Source organism: Poecile atricapillus, chromosome 10, assembly GCF_030490865.1.
Source record: "Poecile atricapillus isolate bPoeAtr1 chromosome 10, bPoeAtr1.hap1, whole genome shotgun sequence".
In the NCBI taxonomy this organism is placed as follows: domain Eukaryota; kingdom Metazoa; phylum Chordata; class Aves; order Passeriformes; family Paridae; genus Poecile; species Poecile atricapillus.
The window spans coordinates 12,736,859-12,754,590 of NC_081258.1; the positions used below are offsets into that span (position 1 = coordinate 12,736,859).

General features: G+C 38.1%; 1 protein-coding gene across 2 annotated transcripts in view; it reads left to right on the top strand.

The window, feature by feature from the left end:
* The window catches only part of NFATC3 (nuclear factor of activated T cells 3), a 64,169-nt gene that overhangs the window by 24,644 nt on the left and 21,793 nt on the right, over positions 1-17,732 (top strand). For both annotated transcript variants that reach the window (XM_058845718.1, XM_058845717.1), the window contains exons 3-8: positions 750-912; positions 12,965-13,164; positions 13,833-14,005; positions 14,764-14,904; positions 16,110-16,165; positions 16,797-16,923. In XM_058845718.1, the coding sequence (XP_058701701.1) occupies positions 750-912; positions 12,965-13,164; positions 13,833-14,005; positions 14,764-14,904; positions 16,110-16,165; positions 16,797-16,923 (860 nt within the window). The remainder of the gene's footprint in view (positions 1-749; positions 913-12,964; positions 13,165-13,832; positions 14,006-14,763; positions 14,905-16,109; positions 16,166-16,796; positions 16,924-17,732) is intronic.

Below are 17,732 nucleotides of genomic sequence, written 5' to 3' on the forward strand. Positions count from 1 at the left end.
GTAATTACTGGCTTCAATCTGACTGTTCATCTTATTAGAATCTTAACTCTATAAATCTGTGCAGGTAAAAGGGTAGGTATGCAAGCATTGGTTTGAGGTTCTTCCATGTTATTTCTATTCCTGTATTTTGTTCTTCTTTGGAGTGACTTTGCTACTGTGTGTAAGGGTGCGTCTGTGGACAAGCTGAACACAACTTTAGGTGTCTTTGTTGCCTGTTGCAGTAAGTTTTTATGCTTAGATAGAACAAATAGCTTTTTTAAACTCGTGTGATCATATAGCGTTCATTTTAATGATAGTTAAGAATATGCAGTGCTTGCCAAAGGGAAACAAAACCAGCAAGCTGGAAGATAATGTAGAGTTAAAACTTAATGACTGGCCGGTTGAATTTACACTGCTCCTTCCCTCTAAACCACATTTGAATTTGCTTGCTCATATACTTAAGGTTAAAAATATAATGAATGCGAATATAAAGGCATTATAGAGTAGCAGTGGTAGTGTGGGACTGGGGGTCATAGAGTACCTTTCTTTTGCTTAGGTGTTGGAAAGAAGAAATTCCATGCTAGCTGAAGATTTGAATGTACCAGCAAAATTGGAATTTTCACATAACAGTTTTAGGCTGATAGTTATTCTTATTTGGTTATCATTTGTTAGGGAAGTGACATCATTGTCTGTATTTTTACAGTGAAGGCTTTGTGCTGTGGCCAGGTGGCACAGTTCATGTAACCACAGTGTGCTTATCTTGATTGCAGCACATCTTCATTGCCACCTCTTGACTGGCCTTTACCAAGCCATTATGGGCAGTGTGAACTGAAAATAGAAGTCCAGCCTAAAACTCATCACAGAGCTCACTATGAAACAGAAGGAAGCAGAGGAGCAGTAAAAGCATCTACTGGAGGACACCCTGTAGTAAAGGTAGGAAGTCTGACTTTCTTGAATAGAAGGTAATTTTTTAACTAGTTATTGGTATTTACAATGCTGTGAATTGATACCTTTTGTAAAGCTTACAGCCTTTCTTGGGCAAGATATTCTTCCTTAAATGTAATAATAACTATTTTGAAAACACTGACCAATAAAACCAATTATTGTTGAGCTCAGAATTAGATGTAAGGTCCTAGTAAATTAGACTTGACTTTGGTGTCATACTCTCCTCGAAGAGAAAGATATGTGGGTTTGGTCTTACTGGAGTAACTGTGTGCATGAGATGTGATGTGCTCCTCTCTGGCTTGGAGTGTTCAGGTGTGTACACAAATACCTTGCTCTGTGCTGGGAATATTTCTGGATTGGTTAGGGATAGTCACTGGTGTTTCCTTTAATTCCATGGTGTCAGCTGACTCACACAGCTTGGAAGGGAACCCACCCTCCTTCACTGAACATACGGCATATAGTGCTGAGAAACTGTGGGGCTTCTTTAGATGCCTTGGTTTATGTTTGCCACATCCTTCGGTGAAAGCAGTGTCTCTTTACTTACCTCAGTGTTGCTTAATGGTCTTTATCTTAGTTCCAAGCCAGGTTAAGACAAAATTTAATGGCTTGTTTATAAGTCAAATCAGATAACAGTTACAAAATCTTTATAAAACAAAGAGGGGAGAAAAATCCAATTACATGAAGGTTACAGCAGGCTTTGTCTTTTCCTCCAAATCAGTATATTTCATGTTCTTTTAAAATAAAATTACAGTCAGTGTTTAGTCCTAAATCTTTTGCTACAGTCTATACATTAAAAATGTATTTTATATATATTTCTTCTTCATTACCATTGGAGACCAGATGCAAAGTGCTGATAGGATTGGCATAATCAGTCTCCATTCTTTCTCCTACTCTTACTGTAGTATAAACATGTTATCATTTTTCCTTCTTATAGTTTATTCCTTTGGCAAGTGAATTGTGTCGCACTCTATTTACATTGTTACATTTCATCTATATAGATGAAGATATACTAGCAGAATTTAAGCATCTTGGACGATCTGCTGTTCTTAATTTGTCTAAGTAACCTCTGCTTTCCAGGCTCTTCATCTGATGATTTCTTCCATCAACCTGACTCCTAATCATATTCTTTGGGCTGTTTATTAAACTGTTTCTTCTCTGATAGATTACCTTGAACTTTTTCATTATACCTTTTTTCCTCTTAAAGACTTTGTATCATTCCTTTCTCTCCCTCTGAAAAGGGTTGGTTATCTGCATCCCGTCTTCTTTCTTGAATGTCTTTCCTTGTTTTTCCATTTCAGTTCTTAAGCTGAACTCTTCATCCAGTTTTCATGTTCCCTGCAAAGTTGCTCAGTGTTTTTCTTCTCACAATACTGTGTCCTAACCAGCTGCAACTCTCCTTTTGTCAGACCTACAGGGTTTCTTAGCACAGTAGAGGCAAGGGTCAGGTGCTTCTTAGGGAAGTGTATGCTACAAACTAGAGAAAATTGAGGATGCCTCGACTAGGCTGGGATTGGAAAACTGGCCTTCATGTGGAGTATTGTGTTGCTTTAGTCAGTGGAGGACAAGTAGACACAACTTCCACATGCCAAGGTGCTTGCAGTGGAATGTAACACATCATTAATGAGGACAGAAACCTGAGAGATTTTAGCTCACAAAGCAAATCTTTCCTGAACTGCTGTGAACTGCATTCAATATTGTTTATTTTTTTTCCTCTGGGTGCTTATGTTTTGCAGTAATATTTGCATTAAGGGAATTTACGCTGATATTTGTAAGATTTGACAAATACGTAGGCTTTCTTTTGCTTACAGAACTAGATGCTTCAAAGCTGCAGTACTGGATGCTTCTAACTGCAGTAACGCTGTTAGAAGAAACAGATCTGTAGTGGGTGGCTTATACCAATGATTTTAAAAGCTATTTATTTGCATTGAAATTGTGAAATACCTTGCTATACAAGAATGCTGTCTTAAAAATGAGGATGGCATTTATGTGTCTGACAAGTCCCATGCTTCAACACATGCATTGTACTATGCCTCTCTAAATTAAAATGAATGCAAATGTAAATCAACATTCAACTTTGCAATTTGGTCTCTTCCAGCTGGATTGGAAATTAATTGTTGTATTTGATAGGAGATTGGAAGTTGTTATGAAACAAAGCATTGATTTGTATTTACTTTTTACTTACTGCCGGGAAAAAGAGTCAAGTAAAAAGGCCAAGTTTGGAAAAGGTAATACTAAATATTTGTAAGCAGGTGAATATTACTTTACTTTCATACTAACTGAAATATTTTTCAGTACTTCTGGAAGCTTATTCCAGAAATCCATGTCACAATACACATTACTTCTTCTTTCTGACTTTTCTTTTTGGTGCTCTTAGCTTTAGAGCAGTCACTTCATGTGCGTGATCATTGCAGTAAAGTACTCAGCATTTTCCCGTGTAAAATAACTTGTGTGTTTACCAGTGTCAGAGATGAGAAAGGAGGTGGGTAAATTCATTGGAACAGACCTACAGCAGTTGTCAAGTCCAACTGCCACATCTTTGGGTGCCTGAAGGCCTCTGCGCTTTTGTTTCTTACACAACTTGTTTTGCTTTTGAACATTATTTTATAGAAAGCTGGAATATTTAATTGCCAAACTGTGCAGCCTCTGTAGTTCTACATGTGCACTTGATGTATTATTTAAAATAAAGATTTTTAAGATAGTACATGGCTTCAAGCCTTTAATGTATTAGTGCATGTCATTAATCTATTACTAATACTGTACCACACCTGTTGCTAGGACACTAAGCTTCTGACAAATTTGGCATCATCTGTTGTGAGTACATTTAATCAGCTTATTTCCAAATGGGAGGAAATTAAATAAGTGGAGCATCATGCTTTGCTTTGTATATCTCTTAACTTTAAGAAAGCTAATTCTATAATGATGTTCCTTTGTTTTTAGCCTTTTTTAATGCAAAAGGTTGTAAGTAGCAGATACCTTTCATTTTAAGCTCTGCTTTCTTGGGACTATGTTCCAGCTAATCCTTGTCATCTGGAACAGTTTCTTTTACCTTGGTAGAGAATCTGCATGATAATGCTGATGGTTTTCAGAGGGAAGGAATAAATAATATAGCAGAATGGTTTGCCAGAAGAAAGTTGGCATGTTGAGCTTTTGTCATCCAAATGATGTGGAAATTTTGTAGCGCATTGCCAGGAGACAGCCAGCCTCTGAACACTCCCTACTTTTATCATTCTTATTCATAGGTTACAGTCTGCAATTCACCCATCTATGAAGCCTTTTAAACAAGTAGCTGTCACATTTTATCCAGCTCTTAAGTGAACAGTCATCACTGCTTGAATTTCCACCCTTCTCATGGGTCCAATTGTACATAAAATAATGTTTGCACTTAAAATTTGCTAGAATGAGCTTTCACTTCTGTCTGAACTGATAGGGTTCATGAGATCTCACTTGAATAATGCTTATGATCAAAACCAGAAAAGCCTTGTAGAGCAGGTGGGTACTTGATAAGAATCTCTCTGGGATAGTTTGGGTTTTTTTACTTTTGTACCTTAGTTTTCTGCTCTAAAATGAACTTTTCTTTTTAAAATAAGCAAACTTGTTTTATGTATTATGTTCCTGCTACTCATGTAATTTTCTGCAATTTTCTGAGCTCAAATATTTTAAATTTAATGACTTCTTTTGGTAGTAAATTATAATGGCTGTGTTGTGCACAAGTAGAATTTCCTCTTCTCTTTTTTCCTGTTGCTAGGGAAGAAGGTGATGTCCATGCTGGTCATCTTGCAACCATATAGAGTGATGCACTGGGGGACTGTGGGCTCACAGCTACCCCTTAGCTCCATTCTGTGTGCAAGGAGTGTCTGTCCTGGGGGCATTGGCCACTGTGGGAGGCAGGTGTGGGTATGAACTGTGATGGGGTAATGGGTTCTACAGCTGATGTATCTGCAACAGACACTGCATAGAATCCATTTACACCCCATGTATGCAAGGTAGGTTTGGAGTGGTGGTAGCTGTTAAGAATTTGCCTGGACCAGAAGTGTCTTTTTCCTGTACTGCAAAGGGTTTAAGGATAGAATCATTCTGTTCCTCTGCCATAAGCAAAATTATTCCTGTAGGAGATTCACAGTAAGAGAAGAGGGGAAGCATTGTCTAATTCATATGGACAACCCAGCAGTTCTGCAGCTGAAAAAAGGATGTAAGATCAAAAATGAAAGCAATATTTAAAAAAGCCAGTTTATTTAGGTGGCTACACACTGCTAGTCACTGACAAGCAGAGTCGTCTTCTCTGTGAGGTTTCATGGAGACCTGTAAAAGAGAGATGCAGTATCAGCTCTGTTTAAAGTGATTACAGAGCTTGAAGTCATGACAAGCACAGCAGTGGAAGAAGAAAAGTAAACTAATTGAGCAGAAATAAACTTACTTCAAACTGCTTTGTAAGGTCTGAGACAGGAATGTGTTTTCAAAAAGCCTGTCAAACTCTGCCTGAGTCCTGATGGCAGAAACCAGCAAGAGAGGATCTATCCAGGCAATGTCAGATGATCTGATAAAAATAAATTAACAAAAGATTGTCTAAATGAGTGTATGTTCCCTGGTCTGTAATTCTGTGGCTGTCACCTCTTCCCAGCTGTTCTCTGTGGCCAATGCATGTAACAACTTGAATATCAGGTATAATATTGGAATTCTCCCTCTTCTCTATGTCCAATAAACAGCACACTTGTTCTGTGTTTTGCAACCCTTCCCATTCTTCCTGCCTTTCACTCTAATTTTCATTTTTGTCTTGAATTTTTTCCTGGTTTGTCCATCACCAGAAGGCAGGCTGTATCCCAGCTCTAGTTGCCTGCTGTTGATTGGTGACAGCAACTTGCCAATAAATCTAAAAGGCAGAAGGTAGATCTCAGCCTGTGTGAACTGTCTAATGGGCTATACTGGCAAAAACATCAACCTTTGGATGAGATTCTAAAACTATGTCTCTTTCAAGAACAGTTCGCTGATTTAGGCATCTTCTGCTTCAGAATCCCAAAAACAGATAGCAACAGTGATGCATCTACTCACTCTAGAAAATGAAGTAATTGGTGTGAAAACCAATAAAAACAGTCATCTGCTTTTTGTATCATAGGTTTACTAAATTTTTTTGTTTCTACAGGTTATGTGGGAATAACCTCATCTTATCCCAGCAATGCTTGTCCAAAAACTCTCCATAGCATAATTAGCATTTGGAGTTGGTATTTCAGGAATAGCACCTGTTTTTTCAAGAGTGTGGCAAATGGATAGTTTGATGGCTGGTTACATGGGACTGGCAATTCTGCACTGTGTGTTAGCCTACTATTTTAGCTATTAAATTATATCCTTTTTGCATAGTGTAAAATGGAACAGGTCTAAAACACCTTGAAAATGCCTGACGTCAGTATTTAAAATACTTTCAATCCTGTCTGCAAGCAGTGAGTGGGTAAAAGTGTGAGATTTCAGAAATAGAAATCCAAGTTTTTAAACCTTGAAGAATGTTCTGTACATGTGTAAACACATGGTACCATGACAAATAATGAACTGATACTTGCCATTATTCTTTTGCTTTAGTCCTTTGCAGGATCTGTTTGGTTTTGGGATGACCTTCAAAATGTTTTTAATTGGACTTGTGCCCCTACCTAATAGTTTATTAAAGTTTGTTCCTTTTATCTTTCTCTGTTTTATTCACAATTGCAAAGGTCTGTACTATTTTAAAGCCTTCAAGTCAGTCTACACAAAAGGCTTATTTAACAAAAGACAAAGCAAGATACTTTTCTGATGTGTGTGCTTTTTCTTCTCTGTTGATGGAAAGGTGCACCAAATAACCAAGTGATAGAAAATAGCACTGCATTTTGGGAAGGAACTGAAATAGATGTTTTGGTTCAACATATTGAACTTTAAAACCAGACATTTAACTTTTTGTAACATGATGACGTCTGCAGAATCAGAATGAAATGATAAAAGAATTCCACTGTATTGTTAAGACTTTCTGAGCCAGTGGTTGGGATATTGCATGATAAATCTGAATGGAGTTTTCCTTCCTTCAGTTTCTGCAGTCTCTTTTAAGCAGTCCACTGGAGATAATAGGTCAGAACTCCGTGCACCTCTGCAGGGCTGCAAGGGATGGCTGTGGTCAGTTGGACTTGCAGTAGCTTCCCTGAACTCTGCTTTCTTCATTTCATGCCCGTTGTTTGCTTCAAGTTTTTCAAAATGCAGCTGTTGATAAATCCACAATAAATTGTATCACTGGTGTTAGTCATGGTGTCTTTTGTTTTAAATTGTGTTCATCTTCGTACGCTTGGATCCTTGTCATCCCTTACTTGTCATTCCAAGTCATGGTTGATAGATGTGCTGTTCAGCTTGGCAGATAGCCCTTCAGCTTTTAAACCCAGCAATCCTCATAGTTCTTTTTGAAAGTCACTGCACACCACTCAAAAGGGAAATTTTTGTGGAGAAATGACTGTAGAAAAAAATTCAGTTGATCAAAGCCATGCACTGGTGCCTCTCTGATGCCACTGTCTGAAAGATTCCAGGCTCATGGGTCATGTCTCCCTTTTCTCAGAGGATGAAACATTTAGATGGTTTGGTTTTTAAAAGAAATTGTATTTTACTTTTGAAATAGACTGAAACTTAAGCAGTGAAGGTTCTTTTCCTTTAGGATTGTTCAGGTTTCATAGTGAACTGTACCATATTTTGTTCAGTCTTCCAAAGTAAAAGGAAAAAGTACCTGATTCAAGAGAACAGCTCTTTCTTTTCACCCTCTTCAACAGGGCATGCATTCTTCTCTTTTGCCCTCCTTACCTTGCCACTCTGGGGCATGTTGTAAGGAATACAGAAGTCACTGAAATGCTTTCAGTTGCTGTGAGTCTGTCAAGGGGAAAACAACTATTTACCACTGCTTTTCATATCAAGGTGTTGAAAAGCTTTGGAAATCTCCATTTGAAGTTATTGCTTAGTAAGTGCTTGTGGCTCTTTACACAGATGAGTTTCCTTCCCTGTTCTTCACATATGAGCTGAGGATTTTTGCATAGATACTGGTGCATTTAGTGAAGATGATTTAACTTCAGGGAATTGATTATGCCAAACTTGCTTTGTATTTCAAAACTGTGCCCTATTTTTAGGTGGAACTATTTGTATGTAAAAGATTTCTTTCTAATCAGCCTACTTCACAATCCAGTAATGCCATAAGCAGTGAATTAATTGTGCACAGGCAAAGGAGCACTGAAATCTTCATCTTCAATTAGCAAGCAAAAAAAAAGGCACATGAAAGACAGAACATGAGTATCAAGCCCCAAAGAAAGTTTGATTAAGCATGGAAATTTCCTAATAAATGCTGGGAAGTTTTGCAGGAAAAATGCTTTAAAAATACAACCAAATATGTTTTGATACTATCTGAATGTTGTTGGTATCATAGTATTACTTGATAGCTGAGCATAAAACCTAACTGATGAAATTCTTTCCCCTGCCACCACCACCACCCCACACACACACCCCCAATCCCATGTTTTTGCTTAAATTCTAAGACTGAAAGTAGAGGTCTGTGGAGTGCCAACATTATTTCTGGATTCAGTGACACTGTTAGGTATTTGGGGTTTTGGATACTTTGGTTCAAAAGCCCAGACTATTTCCAAGTATATTAGTGTTGTCTGTAAGTACCTGGTTACTGTGAAGTATGTATTTCCTGTTGGATATTTTTCCCAAGCTCTGTTGTGTGTCTTAAGAAATTACTTTTAACTTGAATAGAGATTGGTAAGACTTGGCCTGCAACAGTAAGTGGAAAGCATGGACAGAACCTTCTTCATTTGAAAAAAAGGTGGGATGAGGAGGTAAAAATTTTATGTGTTAGAGACTAAAAAGACACTTCTCACAAGCTTTTCAAGTTGCAAGGTTTTCTTTAGATCAGAGCATAAAATTGCTTTGTGAGGCAGCTATTACCCAAATATAATCTGCATGAAATCTAGAAAAATGCTAATTTATTTTTTCCAGGTTGATGCCTTTTAAAGTGACCTCTTTGTCTTCCTCAGCAATGAAAGGTTCTTGCCACTGCCACAAAATTCCAAGTTTAAATAGTGCTCTTTTCAGTGATCAAATTAATCCATATAGTCTCTAGCATGACATATTTTTAAAGGATTTTCCGTGTGTTCATTAAGAATATAGGAGTGGTTTTGTTGCATCAAATACAATTTCTTGATGATCCAAAACTCTCTCATGAAGTGTCTGCCTTTGTAGTTGCTTGGTAAAAGCTCTGAGGTCCCAGTGCCATGCAGGGGTTTCCTGTGTGCAGTGTAGTAATACGGCTGGGACTGCTTTGGCGTGAAGCCCTTGTGGCTTATCCTGTAGTGACCTTCAGTCTTTAGCCTTCCAGCTTTAGTTTAACTTACGCAGGCACTGACCTCTGCTATGGAAACGATATAGAAACACAAAAACAACTTGGCTGAGTTTCCTCGGCAGAGCAGTGGGTGGTGTATCAGGATTCTGTTACAGAGGGTTTCTAGAGGTCAACAGTGACACAGTGCAGTAACTTACTGATTGTCTGCAGCACACTGTTTGCTGCTCCTGGGAAAGTGCTATATCTTTTTTTAAAGTAAAATTAGCAATTTTTTGTTTGTAGTGAGCGGCTCTAATACTGCACATTAATGGAATAAGTGCTGGAAGGAGTACCTGAAAGCCTTCCTAGGGCTCAAACTGTAGTTGAGGTTACTGTTCCTCTGTAGGTGACCCATGACTGAATTGTGAGCACACTGATACTGTAGTGCCTTACTGTAATGGTTCCTCATGGTGCTGATTCTGCAGCACTTGCCAGTAGGTTGTAAAATGCTATTTATTTAAATACCTATGGTCTGTAAAAAGACACTCTGTTCTTATTTGTGTATATTCTTTACTAAGGTGAACTGAAGGTACAGATACCATGGCTTCATTATGTGTTTGAACAAAATATAGTATTTTTTCTCCAAGTTAATTAAGCACTTATTTTCATTGAAAAATAATTAGCAGGTTGGATTTTTTACTGATTTAAATGTTTGGGCTGTTCAACATACAGAATTGTGTATAAAGCAGACAAGGTGGTAAGAAGGTGTCACTTTGCTGTCAATGAAATTAAGAACAATCAATATTTTTTTTGAATGAGAACAAAACTGTATTTAAAAGGAATGCATTTAAAATGCCTAAATAAGTAATTTTTCCTGATTTTAATTGGGGTAGTAAATCTCCATTATTCACAGGTAGGTATTGCATCAATAATGGCAAGTCAGCCTGGAGTTGCCAGCTTGCTTATTACACAAGATTTAAGGGGGAAATGTTCATTCTAAAGCACGGATTTGTGTAATAAAAGTTTGGATTTTTTTCTATCTACAATCTCTCCAGCTGCCTGAGTTTCACTAGCACATCAGGCTGTCTCATTAGCATGCACAGCCTGTTGAGCTTACTGGCTTTTGGCTATGGCTGGAGCTATTGGGAGCACAGGGACACTGCAGCCTGTCCACTGCTTGCTTAAGGCTGGGATGTTTCCTTTAATGAGGTCCCATTGGTGCAGTCAGGCCCTGAACTATAGTCTGTGCTGGAGAACAGGGGGGTTATTCTTTCTTTCCCACTCCCTGGCTTACTTTATTGCCATGGGTATTGCACACATTGATTATATTTATATCTTTACATGGGGGGGGAGGGCATTTCTCTTTCTCTCTGCTTAACCTTGAATAAAAGCAATAAATTGTCTGCAATACCAAATATCCATTTTTAATTCTCTGCTGCCTTGCCAGTGTATATGGCCTTGGAGTCTTCTGGGCAATACCGATGTGACTGCTGCTATGGGGGATGTTTTACTCCCCTAAACTGAGCTCCTGCTCTCTGTAGGCTTCTGTAGAAGATGGTCTTCATGCACTGTAGACAGACCAGCTTAGTTTTACAAGTATCCCCCACCCTTCCTTATCTCTGGTATCACCAGTATGTCTAGAACTGCTGTGTACATGTCCATTGTTCAGCATGGGGAAGATTAGCCTTAATTGGAAATTAGCTTTGTCACAGTGACCGCATTTGGAAGTCAGTCAAATTTTTGAATAGGTTTGGCTTGTAATTTTTATAATTCCCAGTATTAGAGTGAACACATTTAACTAACGTCACATTTAGGCTGGATTCCATTGTGTTAAGATTTAATTTTAACTCTGAGGAAAATGGATGGTGGAGTCACAGTGTTGAGAACTTGTGACAAGATGGCTGCTGTAATGCTAAATTAATATGTGTCCTAATTTTCTTTAAACTCCTAAAACAATTCAGACTAATAAAAAAAAATTCAAATATTCATTTGGTATTTGATGAAAAAGAAACTTTTGGAAAGATACCGGGGTCCTGCGTCAAACATAAAAAGGAACTTATCCATGTGTATATATTTAATTGATGTAACAGTCCCTATGCTCCACTGTGATTGCAATATTAAGAGGAAAGTTCCTTGTGGTCCTGATGTTCCTGTAGTTTATAGCTGATTTCTGACAGTGAAGGGAGGGAAGCCTGTCAGTACACTGTCACAGGAGGTTCTTTACTGTAACCTTTCTAAATGCTTGTTTATCACATTTATTTACATGGGAAGCAACTCTGACAATCTTGACTGTCTCTACTCAGTCGCTGAAGAGATATTTTGGTTTGGTTTGGGTGGTTTTTAGCTGGATTTAGCTCTTTCTGTACTGAGAACTCCAGGGAGAACATATCTGACACAACAAAGACTTTGCAGAGTTCTGTTGGAACCTAAATTTTTATTCTTAACTGTGAAAGCTCTGATAAAAGTCACAGGTCTGGTAGGTGCTGCCACTTGAATGCAGAGACCAAGCTGTAACTTGAATGTATTAACCAGGCGTTCATTTGGTCCACAAAACTCCCTGCCAGGAGTGATGTACCAGCAGTGGAGCTTCTGACTGCTGGGTGTGGGTGTGCTTTGGGCTTTTGTGCCGCTGACTACTGGCTTAAATTTCTCTTCTAAGTAGGTTAAATTGACACATTTTGTTTGGTTTTTAAGTGTTAGTTCTGTAAAGAGCTTGGATAATACTGTTGTGTGACCAAATAACTCTCCCTAGAGACAAAAATATTGACATGACAAAACCACGTTTAAAGAATGACTGTCTGGCCCGCCCTCCCGTTTGAACATAAGTTGATGTCAAAGTCAATGAAACGTAAATTTGCTCCAGTGCAGTTTAGCAATTATATAACTTGCAGCCTGCATCAATCTGCCAATTGCAGGAAGGTGAAGGAAAATGGATTTGTAAGAAATACTCTGTAGGCGTTAGATTTATAATAGCAGGGGTTAAAGGAAACTGGTGTTACTGTTGTTTACATTTGTTTCCTTAACAAATTACCCATGTACTATCATAAAATGTCTTTTTCTTCTAGATTCAGTTTATTTTTTTCTGCTGTTTGAGTGTTGTGCCAGAATTGCTGCAGTTAGCTCAATCAGCAGGTGATTTTATGACAACTGAGTGCATTGGTGGTTAGAGTTATATTTGGGATATGGAAAGATATGTAAATTAACATTTGCAAAATTTGGGGTTTTAAACTATTTTCTTTGCCAAAAATAAACCACACTTGACTTTCTAGATATGAATTGAGTTTTCTTGTCCTAACTTGATACATTTGCATTCACAAAACTTCTTAAGTTTAATAAAAGTTGCTATTCCACTTCATAGTAGAAAAGCTCAAATACTTTAGTATTTCTGGGGTGCATCTTAGTAAAATTGGTAATGGTTAATTTAAAACAGTATCAGAAACAGACCTCTAGCATAGCATAGCTTTGATGTAAAAATTCTGTAGATAGAAAAATTCTCTTTGAGAGATTCAAAAATAATAATATTTTGATATTCATTTGTTCTAGTAATTGTTGCCAGTCCTTGTGTTTGGTGACAGATACCTGTACTCAGTTTTCTGCTTACTGAAGAGTGTGAAGAAGTCTGTGATGAAATACTCTGACTCCTCACTCTTTGGACTGCTGTGTGTTTGTAGTGTGCTCACCCAGATGCAGTGGGAGCCACCTAACCTGTTGCTATTCCATGTGCCCTTCCCGCAGCTGCTGGGCTACAGCGAGAAGCCGGTGAACCTGCAGATGTTCATCGGCACTGCCGACGATCGCTACCTGCGGCCCCACGCCTTCTACCAGGTGCACCGCATCACCGGCAAGACCGTGGCCACCGCCAGCCAGGAGATCATCATCGCCAGCACCAAAGTGTTGGAAATTCCACTTCTTCCCGAAAATAATATGTCAGCCAGGTACATCACAGCATGTGTTGGCCATTTGGTTGCTATGTGTAGTTTCTATTTGCTTTGATTGTGTAAAGGTGAAAGAAAAATCCTGTAAAATTAGTGTATTTTCCACAAATCTGGGTCATGATGAAGAGATGCATCTCTTAAAACAAGCCTGTGTGAGAACAGTCAGAAGTAAAGGAGCAGAGAGGCAGGGAAGCTCTCGTACAAATGTGTTACGTGATCGAGGTTGTGTGTCTCATATGAATAATTGACCACTGTGTGGAATAGGAGCTGGGATTTGATGGGTACACTTTGTCATTCTCTAGTCCTTCCTGAGCTAGAACTAAATACTGGTCTCTTGCTCCTTCTAAATGACGTTTACTATGTTAAATAACTCACTTTGGAGGTTAAACAATGTGCAGTAACAAATAATCTTTTAAAGGTTCAGAAAAGCAGCAGCTGGACATTTACAAGACAAAATGTTTCACCAGTACTTGCTGCTGTTTCCACACTAAGCGTTCTTTTAATCACAGACATGTAAAATAACCCTTAAAATACCATAACGTGGGGGAAAATAGAACAGCTTCATTCTTCAACAAAAGAAAGGCTTCCAGAGTGAACTTTGGCAGTAGTTTGATTGATTTCCTTCCATTTCTCTTGTGATCCACCTGTCCATTCTCTCCTATCTCCAGTATCGATTGTGCTGGTATTTTGAAACTGCGCAATTCAGACATAGAGCTCCGGAAAGGAGAGACAGATATTGGAAGAAAGAATACCAGAGTGCGCCTTGTGTTCCGTGTTCACATCCCACAGCCCAGTGGAAAAGTCTTATCTCTGCAAACTGCTTCCATACCTGTTGAATGCTGTAAGATTGCTCTTTTATACACTTCTTTTATGCTCATGGTTTCTGCATGTGTTGGTAGTAGTGTCATTCTGACAATATTTATTGCTAGAATTATATATAGCAATTGTGTAAAAAGCACTGTTTGTAAAGAGCTCAATTGCCAAAATTAATGTATTCTTGAGTAAAGATGGTACTTGCCAAGTGGCAGCTTGGAGGTTCAAAGGAAAAACAAGGGTTTGGGCTTTACCTCAGTGCAGTCACACAGCAACTTCAGTAGTGCCTGTGTATGAGCAGAGGCAGCTGATATATCTCAGTGAAAATATTAATTCTAAAACTGATACCATTTCATTGACAAGTCTGTGCCTTGACTTTCCCTATACAGCATTATCTAGTGAACAGCTGAACTTCTAGAGAGTTGATTTGTTAAATATTGGCACTAAGGAATCAAGGCATGACCTTAATCTGAATTTCCCCTAAAATCCATTTTGTCTAGAAACTACTGAAGTAATTTTTAATCCAGTACTCCTAAACTAAAAATTGAATTAGCTGTAACAGTAGAGACTGTTGGCATAGACGTCTTCTTGGTGTTTCTTTTCTGTAATTATGTAATTATTCAAAATAATTTTAAAAGCAAAGATAAATCATACACAAATATGATTTGTGTATGTAAACAGATGGTCATTTTAGTTTCATCCCAGATTCTTCAAGTTAGAATCATAAAATAAATGTCATTATGATTAAAATTGTGAAATATAATTATTCCCTTAATATTTCTAAAGCTCAGCGATCTGCACAAGAACTTCCTCAGATTGAGAAGTACAGCATCAACAGCTGCTCAGTAAATGGAGGCCATGAAATGATGGTGACAGGATCCAATTTTCTTCCAGAATCCAAAATTATATTTTTTGAAAAAGGACAAGGTAAATACTGTCTTGCTGGGTTTTCTTCAAACCAAGCTCAATACCTGAGCTTGATTTTAACAAATAAGCATGTTTTAAAAAAGAAAGCAAAAAGTCCTGAGTAGAAATTGGAAAGTTCATTTGGGCACTGATCTATATGCTGGTTGGCAATTATTAATGAAGTAGTACTTCAGGAAGACAGTCAGAGGGTAACTAACTTGTAATGTGTGTATTTGAAAGATGCGGTTGACAGATGTATTTGCTTCTTCTTATTAGAAAAAAAATGAAAAAGTGAAAATGGGATCTAATTTAACTGTATTATTTGGCATTGATGCCGTGTTACATCTGATTTAATCAGTGCATAGGAACTGACTCCTTAACGAATGAAACAAATGCTAGTTGAAAACCAGTAAAATCTGAACAGCTTAAATTATCATTTTGGTGACTGAAGTGTCTGATACAAACTTTCAGGAAAGCAGTAGCAAAAGAAATTATTAAAAATAAAAATTTGCAAACCGAGTCTAATTCTTCTACATCTTATTATTTCCTTACGTATGTAAATAAGAGTGGTGTTGCTTTTATTAGCAAATACAATATGTTATGTAATCATGTGTTTTGCCACACAAGCTGAACACCTTTGGAAGAAGCAGAGGTGCTGCTGTGGTTCCCTGGTTACCTGTGACAACGCCCAGTGGCAGAGGAGTGCTGGGTTCGGGGTGTGTTTCTGCCGGGTCCGGGCGCAGGGAGGCTGCTCTCGGCGCTGGAGCCGCGGGGTCTGTGCCTTCAGGGCACCGTGACCCTGGGCCGGGCAGGGAGGGGTGGCCTGGGTTATCTCTCGCTGCTGACTCAGCCTCCAGGTCATCAGCAGTTTGTTTGAATAAGCACAAGCGGCAGCAGTAGTGTAACCACCCTGCAGAAACACGAGGGGAGGGAGAATCCTTCTGTGCACGGAGCGCTCAGAGCCTCCCCTGCAGCTCGGTCTGCCTGCGTGGGATGAGCGCTGGGGTGCAGAGTCCTGCACAGCAGGCAACTGCGGTGGCTGGAGTGCTGAAACTCCTGCAGCATCTCTGTACTTCGTTTGCAGTGTGTGTCTGTCAGTTTAACAGCCTCTTATGACTGAAAATAAATCCAGTTTCATATTAAGTATTTAAATATTTTTAAGATGAATTATTAAAGTGTTAAGAAAATGCTTTTTCCATGAATTATTTGTAAATTTCTCTCAACAGATGGACGACCTCAGTGGGAGGTAGAAGGGAAAATTATTAGGGAAAAGTGTCAAGGGGTGAGAAACAATTTTTTTTACTTTAGAAAGTGTTTTGTTTTTTTTTTTAAATGTGAAAATAGACATTTTCATTGTTGGTCTGAAATTTAAACTTCATTTATTAAAGTAAGTAGATCACTGGCTAATTCAGACAGACAATGGGAGACTTCTAAATTGTCTTAACACTATAAAGTAGCCATTAAGAGGATGCTTTGAAGGAGCTGGAAATAGCATGCTTGTTGTGAAAGCAATGAAAAAAGAACTTGAAAATTAAAAAGTAGAAACTTAAGATAATTTTGCTAATGTGACAAATTACTTCCAGTGCATTAATTTTTTTTAAAAGCTGAATGATCCAAAATGCAATTCTTTAACTGTTTGAAGGTTTTTTTGGCAGATAAGCAAAGCATCCTTTAGATGATATGTCTATTTACTGAAGCATTATCTTCAGCGCACTTGTGTTTAAAAGAAGATAAAATTGTCCAAATAAATGTTTGCTTATAGTACTGTTTTATTATATAATGTGCATAAACTTGAAGTTCGCCAGTTTCAAAATATTAGGGTGCTTCAGTTTTACCATAAGTGTTTCAGTTTTTCTGTAATTATTTCATTTGCATTTAATGTGTAAAACTTTTTTATTTCAACTTTCCTGTAGGCAAACATCATACTTGAAGTTCCTCCATACCATAACAAAACCATCACAGCTGCAGTTCAAGTGCAGTTTTATCTCTGCAATGGCAAGAGGAAAAAAAGCCAGTCTCAACGTTTTACTTACACACCAGGTATCAAATGAAAAGTACAAAAGTGGTATTTCATTTTTTTAAAGTGGACATACAAAAATACTCCAGGCAGTCTTGTTCCCTTGACAGGTACATAGGATTAGCTTTGAACTGTTTGTAAAACAGTTACTAAAGCTTGTCTAATTGAAAAGCTGAAATATAGAGTAATAAGCTCCAGTACTGTGACTATAGCCAGTTATTGCTCCATTATACTTTCTACACAATAATTTTTGCATTCTACTTTTCTTTGAGAATGATGAGAATCTCAGAAGCTGCTCTTTAAATAACCCTGTGATGACACAGCAGATAATCAGATCATAGAACAACAGATCTATGCATTTTTTTCCACTCTCAAATGTCAAAAAAGAAACAAAAAACCAACAGGTTTAGATACAAGGAAGGTCAAATTATTTATTCTCCCACTCTGGACACATTGCAGCTTACTGAGACCAATCAGCTTGTAACTTAACCAGAAGTAAAACCAGGACATGTTAACTGCAGGTGTAGTAAAACAGGCTGTTCCCTCCCACTTGGTGTGAGGAAGAGCTTACACCAGACATTCAGTGCCTGCTCCTTTCCTGTCCCTTGCTTTATTTCAGAGCCATGTGCCTGTGTGGAGCAGTCAGAATTCCCAAGGCCAGTGATGGTGGGGACCCTTTGGTGCTGCTTGGAGCACTTGAAGTCAGATATCTGAAGGAGTCTTTAAAGTCAAATATGGATATCAATATAAACTTCTTAAAACTTCTGTATATGCTGACAAAGCCAACTTCCATTAGTTAACGCAATTTAAAATAAGCTGTGCACACTTGTTG